General features: G+C 41.4%; 1 protein-coding gene across 7 annotated transcripts in view; it reads left to right on the forward strand.

Annotated features, from left to right (window-relative positions):
• Positions 1 to 402: 402 nt before the first annotated feature.
• Positions 403 to 15,216, forward strand: part of LOC143367490 (SLIT-ROBO Rho GTPase-activating protein 1) — a 38,698-nt gene continuing 23,884 nt past the window's right edge. For 2 of the 7 annotated variants that reach the window (XM_076809346.1, XM_076809367.1), the window contains exon 1: positions 403 to 1,041. In XM_076809346.1, coding sequence (XP_076665461.1) covers positions 963 to 1,041 — 79 coding nt within the window. In that variant the 5' untranslated portion in view covers positions 403 to 962. Of the gene's footprint in view, positions 1,042 to 9,524; positions 11,072 to 15,216 lie in introns of those variants that run through there. The other 5 variants (XM_076809377.1, XM_076809453.1, XM_076809356.1 and 2 more) reach the window with 5 other exon arrangements.

Here is a 15,216-nt window from a genome sequence, read left to right on the forward strand (position 1 = left end):
CCCGGCGTTCGGAGGGGTGCTAGCAACCGCTGGACAGCAGCGATGCACGAGTTTCGAAAAATTTAGAATGGTCTCTTTCAAATTAACGTCGCAAAGAGCTGTGCGGAATTTCCCGGCCCAGGTAAGCGAGCCGCACGGGAAAACACAATTACGCTAGAGACACAAAATCCCATAAGATGTTCAGTCTATTCTATACCTCGTCTGTGGTTACAGTTATCCCGCCACAGTAAATTGCATAAACGGCTATATTCAAATTTGTAGTGCGGAGTGGGGGCGGTAGATGGCGGTATAGTGGCGTAACCCAGGCATGAAACAGTTGCTAAGCAACAAAAGTGACGCGGCGTGGCGGCCAAGTGACGATGCACGACGGTGACGGCGACGGCGACGGTGACGGTGACGGTAGTAGCGACGCCGGTTCCCCCGAACTTGAATTAATATACAGTAGTCCAAGAATATCCTCGGTGAGTCTCGAGATAGCCAGAAACTGATCGGCGTTACCACGGTGACCTGCGTCGCGGCTAGGTTCGCTCGTGGCATCGCGATTCGACCCGTCGACGCGCAAGCGGCCCGCCGTTCACTTGTTCGCTCGCTCGCCTGTTCGCTCGCTCGCTCGTTCCGCCGCTCGCTCGTTAGCATTTCTTCTCGCCTTTCATTCGTTTCCCTTTTTCACCCCCCTCCCCCCCGTTTCGATGGGCTAGCCGGTACGCACAGCCATCACATGTACTCGTTGATAGCGTGTGCAGTGCAGATTAGAAAAACGAAGGAACCGGTAAACCGGTTTCACAGACTTCAGCGACCAAGCAGTGACCCCCTCGTGCCCGAGAATGCTGTAAACTGTGACAAGAGTATTCTTTGCTCGTGTTCATAGAAACTGTCGGTTTTGTGTGTGTGTTTGGACCGGGTGTTGCGTCCCCGCCCTCGAGGGGATCGGACGGAAATCGGAAACACCGCCAGGAAGTGCGATGGACGAAGAAGAAATCGACGGCGTGAAGTCGCCCATCAAGAGGCTTGGCTCCACGCGGAAGCTGCTCGTCTTTAACAGTAAGTTGCATCCACGCACTTGTGCGTCTCTTTTCCCTTGCTCCTTCCTACGTGGCCGCGTGCCTTTCTTTCTCCCTTTCTTTACCCCAGGGAGAAAGCTAGCCTTTTTGCAAGTGGCGTATCGTGTGTCGATTGCCAGCAGGCTCGCTTCCCGCGATACAAAGAATTTGAAATTAACGTTTGGTAGAATCTGTGTGCCTGTGATTATCGCCTTTAAGGGCATTTCAGTGGAATTTATTAAAAGATATTTCGGTGATCATTTCGCATGAAATTATTAAACGGCGATAGTTAATTGTTCTGATCGTATAAATCAAATTAAACTGGGACTATAATCTGTGTGCACCCAATTTTTGCTTATTGAATAGGTGCAATTTCATTTCGTTTAGACCACGGCGCAGTAGGCCCGTGGCTTAGATAATTGAGGTTTTTCAACGTGTAGAAACGCGTTGTTTTAATGGGTTTGCGTGCGTGCTTCGGGGAGAAGCGTATAGGAACAGCCTGGCGTGGATTGTATGGTCAGCAGATGTTAGAAAATCTCGTTATAACGCGTAGTCGACAACGCGAGAGCAGCAACGCTAGGTTTCCAGGAATGATGCGAACGTCAACGCTTTTGTGTAGAGAAAGGTGTTATATGCACGGTACGTGTAACTTGCGACCTTCGCCTCGAAAATAATTGTACGTGCTATATGAGTTTTTTAATTTTCTGCGTGCGTCGCGTGCTGATCCTATTTCGTACGTTATGATTTTTACAATATGGACATCGAAAACCCCAAACTGCTTACGTAACGTGAATTGTGCAGCTCACAGTGTTTCGTGATACGTAACGTCACACATCTGCTCTGTAACCTTTACAGCCTTTAGGTGCTAGAGACGTTTATATCCGAAACTGTCTTACACGTTTGCAGCCCGGCAAAGCCAATCCGTGTTTCTTCAAGGGACATATTTTCTAGAACATAATTTAAAAATATTTTCCCCGCGACTTAAAATTTGTGACAAAATTTGCTGCAACTGCCTCGGGCTTGGCAAACGAGCAGTTTCCAGCAGTGGCTTCTCGCGATCTAGCGAATCGCTGTTATCTGCGTTTCGACCATTGGTACGAAGTAATTAATTGGAGAAAACTTCGCCCCACGCGGAATGTTGGTGCGCGCGAAGGTTGCGCTAGGCATTCCTAGTTTACTGGTGCACTTGTATTACGTCTGTACGCGCGCCACCAACTTGTTTGCTACAGATTGAAATGGCACTGCACTCCTCTTACTCAGCTAGTTACGAAAGTGGTATCGCATGGCATACAACTTCCACTGTATAGACCAATTATAGATTTGTCGGCGAGCAATTTATTCCTTGAAGCGCGCATCGTGGAAATAATTAGAAAATTAATTGAAACATTTCGAAATGGCGAATTTTCGTGTTTAAATACACGGGAAAGTGGGGGCCCCCATTCCGTTTCGCTCGATCGACACACGCTTGTTACAGCACCTATGGTATTCGATAAGGACAAAACGAGGTGCTTGCACGTCGCCCAGTTGAAATGTTGGCGAGGCGCACTTGAAACTGCCTCGTCTGCATATTAAAGTCGTGGGAAGCAACAGGGATCGGTTTCACGGCATTCTCGCGAAAATTCTCACACACTAGACACAGTTTAATGTCTTCCTTCTGTTGTGCATTATTTTTACAGTATAGGGTAGTTTCATTTTACACAAAGCATCCGAGCAAAAATGTAAAAAAAAAATAATTATGCTACGTCTAATATATAGAGACCGTACATTTGAAAAATACTTCCCACAAATGGTAGAAATTTATTTTTTGTTCGATCACCGATGCACCCGTGAAACGTGTCCAGTATTCAATACAATCTGATCAGAAGTTCCCAGAAGAGAGTATATGCATCGGATGCCCATCCCTATTTCCGTTTACAAACTTTCAAACTCGTTTTTATTTTGTTTCAACGTGGCCCCCCCCTCCCTCCCCCTCCCTCTCCCCTCCTCTCCGCATGCTCCCTCGGATACGCAACACAGGTTAACATTTTCAGGCGCCCAGTGGATGGTGTCTATATTCTTTCAATTCCCTCGAGGCGCATGCGCACAGTTCCGTTGTTCTCGGCGCGACTCCTTCCACAGAGCCGTGCGTGACTGGGTTGACTGTGCTGCTTCCTCCTCCTATGCATTCTCTGGCTTTTGTGTTTATATCCCCGCACGGTTGCAACATTGTCCGTTTTAATATCGATCTCCCGGTGACCCCGACGACATAAGGAAAATCATGCACGCCTGTAGCTAACATTTCTGCGGAGCTTCTTCAGCAGGCAGTATTTTTGTTCGAGTTGATTTGAGAAGGGTTGGTATGAGTCTCTTAGTGTGTTGAGAATTTGTAAAATAACGTATTAGATTAATCTAATGAATGTTAAACAACTTGATTCAATTCTGATTGTAAAAATTTATATTTATATGTATCTGTTGATAGTAATTATCTATTAATTTAAATAGCTTATTTAAGAGCATAGTATTGAAAATATTAAGGTAATAATTTTTATTTTTAAGTAGAATTTATAGATTTTAAATTAATTTTATATTGAAAATATAATTTTTTTTAAACTATATAAATTAGAAATATAAATGATTGAACATTTTGGTTAGAATTAGAAGTTCTATATTTTATTTCTATTTAATTGGATTTATGATCATTTAAATAAAATATATTTATGTACGCGAGTAATATATGTATATTTGTCGAAGTAGGATTTAATATATAACGCGATCTTATTATCTTCCGATGCGTGTTGTTTTCTAATTTTTGTGTTGTAATTATTGGAGAATTTTAGAATACTATATTCTTCGAGTAACGACACCATCTTTTGTTTCTCATCGAACGTTTCTTCTGTAATATAACTGGAGGTATTTAATTTCAAGTACAATTTCATTTATAAAATATTGTTCGCTGCTTTGAACAGCATAAAAGAACTTGTTCTCTAGACACCTCCCAAATGGTACCTCGAAAACGATAAAGAGCAAAAAAAAAGGGGCTGATGCTTCCTGTTCCTCCGCGACAGATGTTTTTAGGAACCGACCATTTTTAGAGCCAAAGAGAGTGTCTCTATCCTACAGGGTCATGTCTTCTCTATGCGGCTGCCTGAATGTAAAAATACGATTACGTATTTTGCTTTTAGGAAACGTTTCTTGTATTATTATCATTAACAAAACAAGTTTAAAGAAGACTAGTTTCATTAAATTAATAAAATACATGTTAACTTTTATTCTTATATTTGGAAGAAATGTATTTTTCGTTTGTTCTTTTTTGTTTTCACTATTCCCTGCAGAGTTTACTATACATATATATATATATATATATATATATATATATATATATATTATGTCACATTTCTATTAAATCCAGTGGAAAAATGTTTCCAATTCCATTTTGTCCACGATCTATAAATAGTACGAAACTTTCGTTCAGATTCTAACAAGCCGGGTAAACCCGTTGCTGTATAATACGAAGTAGTGTAATTTTCTGGCGCACATACGAACCGGGCCATTCATTCTAGTTCAGCTCATTAGCAACCCTGGTTCCCGCAGGGTACAAAGAAGTATGCAGTTACAAAGGAATAACGTGTCTCCCTTGCATCTATATCATTGTCAAATTAATTAACCCGTAGCAAGCGTCTCGTCGAGCCTTAATTTCGATCTGGGTGAATGACACACGATATCGAAACGAGCCAGTAATTGAGATAAATCGCTAAAAAAAAGGGATCGAAGCACAATTCTTTCCTAATGATGATAGATCGTCACACACTCTATAAGTGGAATCCACGTTTCGAGGGATAATTGCTACGTGAAAAAGCCTGTGCATCGGCAGATCGTAATCTCGCTAGCAAAACAAATCAATAGTTGTGTTCGGTGACACCGACAGGCCACGTTAAATGGGGGAGCAGGAGGCGAACGAAGCACTGGGTTCGTAACAGAGTTTAAAGTATATAGCGAAAAAACACGACGTAACTTCTTTTTACATTTTTTTTTAATTTACATTACGACCCCCCCCCCCCACACACACACGCTTAAATTGAATATAACACGCTTGCTTAATTCGTAAAAATACGAATAAAAAAGAATTGTAAGAAAAAAAGAGTAATTTTGTCTGAAACTCGTGGAAAATAGGGAAACTCTAATTTCCGCCTCTAGAAATCACGTTGCGAAATTCTGCGCCAGAAACGATTGTTTCAGACTGATAGACGAGTCTAATGGGCCAACAAAGAGACTTTCGGATATGCGCGCAGTAAGAAGGCCGAGTGGTATTATTGAAATTGCACGCTTATCTGAGCGAAGGTCGGAACCCCCGAACGATCTGCGGCTTTAAAATAGCGTTGCTACGTAATGATCACATGAATAGAGGGTTCAGTTTTAGAATAGTGGCGCACGCTGAATGAACTTCAATCTACTACATCAAACCACTGATTCGCGTTTTCCATATTGAAATTATTCTTTCAGGGGAAGAGCGACATTAAAAGCTGTCGTTACGATGTAACAGTTACATAAATTACTGGGCGAAATTTTAGAGAACTAACTCAGAGGTGGAGTTGAAGCGCGCACAACGGCCCGGTACTTTTTCGCTATAAGGTTAGCGGCATTTAATAAAATGGCGCGGTATCCCTCTGAACCACTTGGCTGACCCTTACGAACCTGCTAATGCGTAAGTTCCAGAGTACATTTTCCGTAACTGCTTTCGTGACTTTTCAGATTTAGTGTATGGTTTTATCGAAGGCCTCAGCAGAGATTATATTTCGTGATAGAATTACGGAGTGAAATGCTACATTCGTGACTGAAAGATTTATTTTGTTTATTACTGTTATCGGAAATAGATTTTAACGATTACAAAAAGGCGATGGCTCGTAACTGCGATCATATGTAATTACAGGTAAAAACTGATTTCGTAATTTTATTTATAAAGTAGACCCAAAGGGAGGGGGTAATAAAACTAAAGAGGCGATAGTTTATAATTACGAATAAGCGTTTACTAAATTTTCATATTAAAAATGATTACTAAAACCGATCGAACACAAAATCTAATAATCATAATTCTGGAATTAAATAACAGATGACGCTGATAGTTCTGCATTATCCGTCCTTTGGCATTTTCAAATAATTTAACTAATTATGGTTTACAAAAACGTTTTAAGGAAAATATATTCTCCTTTTTTTTGTATGAATTTTACGATTCCATTTACCTTCAAACGTAACAGGTGCGTCAACTCATATTTTTTTTTATAATTTGGAATTGCCTTCTAATCACTGGCGTAATAGGGTGTGTCAATTTTATGGGTAAATTTAAATTTTTTGAAAAATTTAGGACGACTAGTGACAAAAAAATAATGCTGTTTTTAGTTCTGAATCTGAAACTATCCTAAGAAATTTATTTGAGTGAGGTTTAGTTGCTTCAAATCACAGTTGAAAAAAGTGAAAATTAAGTAAGATTTAACTACAAACTATATATTCATATACTGCTTAAAGTGAGTCTTTCTTACATAAAAGCATGAAAATAAAAATATGTGGAAATTAGTGTTTATTACATTCACATGAAAATGTATGGAAATGTGTATTTATTACAAAATGAAAAAATATGTAACTTTGGCAACAGATTTAGCCATTTGTCATTTATGTAGTAAATTTAATGCTATTTAACAAAGTCCATCAAAGAAGCGACCTCTTGTTTGCTTCTGTTGCGGTTCATAAGCTCAACTATTAACTTTTTTTTTAAATAATTTTAATAATTTTCGTATTTTTCTATAATTTCAAATGAAATTCCAACTAGGTAAATAATGTATTACACAAAATTTAAAGGTAGTGGTGTTAATTTTAAACCTGAAAATGTACCGTTTTCTCACTAGTCGTTTTTAAAATTAAAACATTCCAAAAATTGACACACCCTACTGACATAACCTCCAAAACGATTTCGCAAAGCGAAATTGTGTTCTCTTTTAGTGACCCCTGTATTTGTTATTTTCTTCCTGACAAATTTCGTACAAAACTTGAGACGCTAATAATCGAGATTTCGTACGGAAATGTAAGAAGAGTTGGTCTTCATTGTGCCTTTATCCTGCGCATAGTCCCAAAGAAATACAAAGTAAGTTCCAGGGAATGCAGAAAAAAGTTGCAGCGGCAGTGCTTTGAGGTTAAACCAAGCCCCGATGGTAAGATGATCCGTGAGTGGCCGTCGAAGTGGCCGATGAAAAGCAATTTGTTGCGCCGCGAACACGGCCCCCCCAAGCAAACATGATCCATCTTCAAACAGAGTGCTCTTCTCCCGAACAAAAATACAAAAATTTCTATTTTAAGGCTACGATATCGTCAACCCTTTACGCGGTAAGATTTCAAGCTCAACATACGCCATATGTGAAGGTGGGTTGATCACGTGTTCTTAACCGTGTTCCCTAACGTCTGCGAGCGTTCATCGCACGCTGTGCATCAACTAAGTACTTACGAAATCTTCGATTACCGACAGGGCGAAGGAAAAGGTTTGTGATCAACGAAACTTGCAAAGGATAAAGCTGGAAATTCCTAAGCCGCATCGAATCGTACAATAAGCGGAAAAGGCATGCAATGGCTACGGAGGGACTTTGGAAAAGGGTGCCAGGCAGGGCGTAGCGCAGAGGTTGGCTAAATACAAATATTGGTTATTAAGGCGATCATTTGGTGACGGCGTGCCTGTCCCACAGGGGGGGTTAAATGTTCGTTGCCCAAACGAAAACTGGTTGAACGCAAGGACGCGCGTGGTCTCGCACGTGTGTCGCGTTAAATACAGGCCGCGAAACGAACAGCCGTGTGCGTCTCTTTCCACGTGGAGAGACGAGTCACAGGCAGGGACGAGCGAACACTGAGGAAGCCGGCGCACGTATATGTATATACACGGTGGACACGCGCACTTCGTTTGATCAGAGTCACAGTCACGGTCACGCTTCGAGGGGTTGGACGAGGCTATATAGAACAACCACGGTGGGAGACTGGTGTACAGAGAGTACATCTCGCCCGAGAGCGACGAGGAGAGAAACAAAAGCCGCGGCACGAGTAACGCTCATTGATTCCCCTACCAGCTCACGGCCATCTCTCTTGCATCCTTGCGCTCACCCCGCCCTCTCGCTCTTTCTTTATTTCTTCCTGCCCCTCTCACTTACTCGCTCCCTCTCACGCTGTTATTTCATCTCTCTTTTGTACAGTGTCTCTTTCTCGCCTCACTCCCTCCTTAACCCTCCCCCTCTTCCGCGATACTAATGATTCGGCCCCCCCCCCCATCCTTGTCTCTCTCCATCTCTCTTCCCTGCACGATACACTTTGCGCTCGACGCTCCCGCAACGGTATTACGCGATTCAGTTGATTTCGAAACGGTGCATCGGGAGCGCGACGGAATTTCTCCCGCTGGTAATCGGTTTTCTACAAACTCGTCCCCTTTTTTCCCCCCGTTTGCGAGTGAAACGTTTTCGACGCGCGTAGAAAGTTCCCAGCGAGATTTGGCTCGACTCGGAACGTTCTCTTTTTTGTCTATACGAACTGGAGAACCGCTATGCACCATGGAACCGTCGTACGCGCCGTAAGAATCGCCGTTTCGGTGACGAGCCTGCACTCTACAATGGAGAGATCGAGGCGCGATTAAATTATGAGATGGGAAGTGCGCCCGTTCCCGTTCTCGATCTTCCCTTCTTGGGCATGGAATTTTCCTCGGTACATGTTCTTGATTTGCAGGCAAGAACTTTTCGAATTTTCGCTTGAAATTCAACTGGTTTCCCGACTTCCTTGCAGTCTCAGCTCGCCTCCAACGTAAATTTCCGTATCTGAATCGGCTGGCGAGTTTGAAGTATACGCTTAAAGATCTTGTCTTGTACCGAGTCCACAGGTACACACTGATTTCGCGCATCGCCTAACGATCGTGGTGTTATAATCCATCCAGCACGAAAATTCGGTGCAACGTTGTTCGACTTGAACTCCTTAGTTTAGGGCCCTTCCCCCACTCCGCCGCCGTTGGCATGCACATTTATGTAGTTAATATCACTTCACATGTAGAGCCTCTAACGTAGCCGCAACATGGCGAGGAGGGGGGGACTAAATCCTTCCTGAAACAACACTGATAGTGAGGTAATAATATTGGTTAATGATATTAATGATATTAGCAGACACTAGCCAACGAGTAGCCTCGGATTATCTTTATGAAAACCTAACCTTAATATGTTGTGGCAACCACCACGTGGCAGCTTCACGTTCAAAATTCACCGCTCGCAGATCATCCAATTAATTATACAGAGGGTAATTCATATCGACTCACTTGAAGTACTCTAAACATTTAAAACCCTTTTCTGTTTCATGACTTAGAAAACATTGCTACAAAAAATTATTTAAACATCTCACTAGTTCTCTTCTAAATCGTTCGGTCATCCTGAAGTACAAGGTACCCTAACTAGATCACGGTTATCCCGTACATTTTCGTTCGTTCTCTTAGAATCCCTCGGATTCGCTTCGGAAGAGCAAAAGAACATGTACACACGTGCCGGCGAAAGAGGCATCGTAATTTCGAAATGCAGTGGTGCACGGTCGATCTCTAAGGTACGAGAATCCTCCGCGTTCCGGCGGTTGCAGGGGGTGGCGAGTCGCCAGAGAGAGAGAATGAGAGAGGAAGTTGGTGTGCTGCGCCTCCTGTAAGCTAGAGCGAGAGCAACGGGCGCGTTGGGACTGGTGGAGAGCAGAGAGGTTTTAGCGAACGCGAGAAGAGCAGAGTACGGAACCGAACGTTGCAACCAGGGAGAGACGGACAGAGAGCTAGAGAGGGAGAAAGAGAGGAGAAGCCCCAGAGGGAGGGAGGCTCGAGGGAAAGAGAGAGAAAATCCGGTTGCCTGGCGACGAGCCATCTAGTTCGATCCCAGCCAGCCGACCAGCCACCCTCTGGCCGCAGGAGCAGCGGGAGAAGGCGACCACCTCTGCCTTCGTTTCCTTTTCTCGTCGTTCTTTCCTCTGCTTGGCCGCGCCTTTGTTTCCCTCGGTCTCTGCTCTGGGCCAGTCCTCCTGACTGTTTCTGTACAACAACAGTGTGTACCGGCTGCGGGCACCATGGGTTTCGGCTAGTCCGCCAGAAGTGCAGTTTCAAGGCCTTCGTGCGTCGGTCGAGTAACGTTCGCGTGTGCTGAACCGTGCGGGATCTCGTCGCTCGAACAGTGTTTCGTTTTACTACGGGAATGAGCGGCTCGTAGAGAGGGGCTCGCGGAGGGAGAGAGGCCTGGGTTGAAGGGAAGAAACGGGAAGGAGAAGGAGCCGTCCGTGGGCAGGAAGACGCGCGAGTGTGAACAGTGCACGCACACAGATATGCGTGTGACAGAGGGGGCGAGCCAGTGGGGGAGATGACTTCGAGATAAAACGTGACTGACGTCCAGATAAGATGACGAGGACCAAGCGCAACTGACTAAGATGAGGTTAGATTCTCCTTGACTATCGAAACGAAGATGGGAATCGAAGTCTTGAACTTAAGGTGGTACAGGACGAGCCGATAACTTGAGAAGCCTTCGGAAAACGAAGCTTTATGAGATGCAAGGCTGCTCCCTGCGCTTGCGATAGTTAAAGAACTAGTGTCTTCCAGGAGGCGCATTCGGGGAGACGTAAAAGATCGTGACCGAAAGCTGTGATTGCCGCCTGCTGAGCTGAATTGTCGATGCCCATCGCTCCGGGCATTTTCACGTTACGATACATCGTTCGATAATCCAGTGAAGAAGCCGATCGGCCGCGCGATCAATCCGTTGCGTGCACTCTAGGGATATTTTTGAGAGAAACAGGGGCGAGAAGGCGGTTGGTCTCGAAGGAGCTCGCCAACTGTAACGGATCTCGTGTCTTTTTTCACCCTGTTTCGTCGGCCCTCGTCCCCGTCGTTGCTGCTCTCTCATTCGTTACGGCCGATCAACGCGAATCCGAGACCCACGCACACCACGGCAACATGTTCCAGTGCATTATTCAGCAGAGGAACGGATGGATTCATCCTTATAATCCCGACACCAAGGACGTCTTTCCAGGTACGGCTTCGTTAGACGCCAAACGACGTTCGCTTTTCCTTGCATCATCGAACTGAACATCGAAATAGTTTTTAGGGGGTGAGAATATTATGGGTAAAAGGGGTGAAATCATTTTTTTTATTTTTTTTTTAAATAATAATAAATAATCAGTTACACGATTACAGTTGTAGAAAGACATTTGGTTAGCTATCTCTTTTCCATCTACCTTCCATCTTAATTCATGCGAGGTTCATGGTATTTATACCAAGCTCATGTTTTATTTCTTATTTTGTTTTTATTTTTTTTCGTGTGTCATGTTGTATTCCCTGTCGAGCAGGGCTGGGACTATTTGTCGAATTTTTCGGTATTTGAATATTCGAATACTTCAGTTGCTCAATTATTTGGCGAATATAATTCGAATATCCAAGTATTCGGATACTATTCGAATATTCAAGTATTCGAATGCTATTCGAATATTTAAGTACTCGAATACTGTTGTATTCGAATAGTATGGTGTGAATTATAAATCAAGTTCTTTAGGTTCATTTGTCAGGGTGGAATCTTGTAAGCTAATTTCGACCCACTTCACACCATACTATTCGAATAGTAACAATCGAATACTCAAATATTCGAAGTTTATTCGTAGCATTCGAATACTTGTAAAATATTCGAATATTCAAGTATTCGAATACTTGTAAAATATTCGAATATTCAAGTATTCGAATACTTGTAAAATATTCGAATATTCAAGTATTCGAATACTTGTAAAATATTCGAATATTCAAGTATTCGAATACTTGTAAAATATTCGAATATTCAAGTATTCGAATACTTGTAAAATATTCGAATATTCAAGTATTCGAATACTTGTAAAATATTCGAATATTCAAGTATTCGAATACTTGTAAAATATTCGAATATTCAAGTATTCGAAGTTTATTCGCAGAATTCGAATACTTGTAAAATATTCGAATACTCAAATATTCGAATAGTCCCAGCCCTACTGTCGAGCCTTTTACACCTGGTGTTTTTTTTTTCTTTTTTTATTTCTGTGTCGATACAGGTTTCTATGATATTTCTTGCATTTTGCGTGCGTTATACAATATACGAAACTCTAGATACAGGCACGACATCTAATGCCACTAGGTAGAGCTCCGTACGAATGTCGCCGGAATGTATAGAATTTCTCTTCGCGTTGCTCGAAACGCAAGAAAAGCAGTACGGCTGTTGTGCGGTGAGGAAAAGACACTTTGGGGGCACTAGAACAGCGTCGTTCAATGAAACGTGTACAGGAAATTGTGAATAAATTGTAGATACTATAAACACGCGTATGATCATTGCGGGAGAATAAATGTTAGATACATATAAACGGGTGGTTTTGAAATGTACGTCTGAGGTGGAGGTAACCGAATGAAGAAGTTAAAAAATTCTGTTTTAAAGTCGGGAATGCCTGTACTTAGACTTCTCGACTTGAAATTTTGATATCTACGCTACAGTTGATTTTTGGTTTATTCTTCTCGATCAGTCAGGTACACGCATTAAGGGCAGCGTTGGCGTTCTTATGTTCTTCGCGCCTCTTTCTTTTCTGTCGCATGTTCGCATCTTTTCTAGAGCTGAATGCACTGCAAACAGCATTCTGATTTCCATAGTGGTGTACATTTTTCGCGTTAGTTGTTTTCTCAGATCGAATGGAATTCGCAATTCTTGTTAATTGTTTAATATTTATACCGTAAATTTACTGTTTTAACGATGGGAAAGGGGAGTGGATTGTGGCATTGTTGCAATACATTTCATTTACATGCAAGTATATAAGATAATGTTTCATTTGGTTCGCAAACTATTTGCAAAGCACTTCGTTGCTATTAGGTAAATATTTACACTATTTTTCCAAAATATTCTTCGCAACTTTGTGTATTAAAAAGTATATTACTTTCATACTTTTGTATATTACTTTCAGCAATCGTTCATTTAGATAGTTGACTAAACCAAATGGTTAACTACCTAAATTAACAAATTACAGAAAATAATGTGTAATTAATTACACAATTATTTTCTCTAATTTGTTAATTTAGGTAGTTGACCATTTGGTTTAGTCAACTATCTAAATGAACGATTGCTGAAAGTAGTATGTAATCAATTACACAATTACAGTTCGGTCGTACTTTGTAATTTGTAATTGGATTACATTTTGCCCAACTCTGACTGGAAGGCTATAATATTCCTGGATCCTTCGTTGCGAAAACAAGTTGAATTGCTCTCAGTTAAACAAACTGTTTCTCACGATCATTGTTAGCGTACTTCTGGCGACGAATTAACACGCTACTTCTGTTCTCTTAATAAAATTTGAAATTTTAATGGAACCACAGATAGTGGCTGGGCGCGATGTGTGAATTTTATCTGCGGCTACGTCACCACATGTGACGTTCTAAGCTGACGAGCGATTTCAGCACCGCATTGCCGTTTCCAAACCAAATAATTCCATTCGGAGATAGTTGGGAAACAAAAACGAATTTTATAACATTCGAAGGCGCAGTTGAAATATAAAAAAATTTTAATAGACCAAGGCAGTTGAAAGCCGAATCCAACACCAAATGCGCTACGCCGTACGATGGTGCTAGGCTCGGTAGATGGTAATGCACGCGTTGACAAACGCCGGCACATCAAAGGAGAGTGTGCGTCTAGTTTGGATGGATGCTGCAACAATCTTAATATATAAAGCAGAAAGCTTCTATACGTTTGTGTGTTTGTCTGTCGCCTAAAAACTTTCGAACGATAAACTCTGGGAAAAAAAAAATGTATAAAATCAGAATCTAAGTTCCGGGCCAAGCCCAGTAGTAAAGCTAGTATTTCTATAGAACTGTTGTGCGGAACAACTGCGAACACGAACGAAGCTGCTGCGCGGGTTTGCGCGCAATTTTTGCGTGGTTTGCAGCGCAGCGTATTTGGTCTGGATCCGGCTTAAGATTTCTTATGTCAGGAAGATTGAAGTTACGCTTCCGTGAGCGATAGCATTGTATCAGAACAGGATTACGTATCGTGTATCCGTTCGTTGAACGAATTCGTTCCTACCGTACGGCGGCGTACTTACGAACTACGAAGCGGGTTAGTTTCCGGCCCAGGCGGTTATGTGAATGTGCCGTACAGAAAATCAGGGGTTCCTGCATGGCTTCATCGACGTTGTTCGACAGTACAGGGCCCGTCATATCTGAAGCGCTCATTACAGTGGGGCATAATATTTCAGCTAACTTAAACGAATCGATCTGGAATGCGAAGATAGTTAATTTAAAATTTCGAGTAAATAATTTATTGATAAAATAAAATAGCATTATCAGCATAAAGTAGGTTATCTACCTCTTGCTTAGATAAGACTTTTCGTCGAATGTGTTTTTAATCGAAACGATTTATAGTTGATAATAACTACGAAGCTGTTTTAAGATTGTAAATATATTCTTAATTCCATTATAAAAGTGGGATACTGTGCTGTAGAATTAAAATACAAGAAGGAGACAAATTGTAGATAAAATTCATAAATAGTAAATTTCCTTACTTCAAAAGTTTTTTATTGGTGGAAAGATGATGGTCTCTTTCTTGTTCTTCTTGGTATTCTCGAATCTATATAATTCCATCCCTTTATAGTAAGGTGAAGATTACTATCACCAACCGTCACTATCATTAATGCCGTTTCTTATGTATAAGCGGAATTTAGTTCCGTTAATAAACGATTATTATTTTTATTATTATTATTATTATTATTTTTATTATTATTATTATTATTATTATTATTATTATTACTATTATTACTATTATTATTATTATTATTATTATTATTATTTTTATTATTATTATTATTATTATTACCATTGACTAACTATTCGCTTAAAATAGCATTGTGTCTAATTATTCAGTTTAGAAAGAAATCGTTATGTTAGGGAAGGAAAAGTCACGTTTATATTCGTGTTGAACGCTGTTCGATGTAGGAATTAATCTTGATAATCGACAACAACTCTCTAAACGGCTAATTGGGTAATTCTCGTCGCGGGACTATTGAGAGGCCATCGCACCATCTTATAACCTCCTAATGCGCTAAAGTTTCTAGTTGGCCACGCACACGCGAACCTCGACACAATTATGGCCCAGTCAGTGTGCATCAGAATTGAGATAACGAA

This window comes from Andrena cerasifolii, chromosome 1, assembly GCF_050908995.1.
Source record: "Andrena cerasifolii isolate SP2316 chromosome 1, iyAndCera1_principal, whole genome shotgun sequence".
Classification (NCBI taxonomy): Eukaryota; Metazoa; Arthropoda; class Insecta; order Hymenoptera; family Andrenidae; genus Andrena; species Andrena cerasifolii.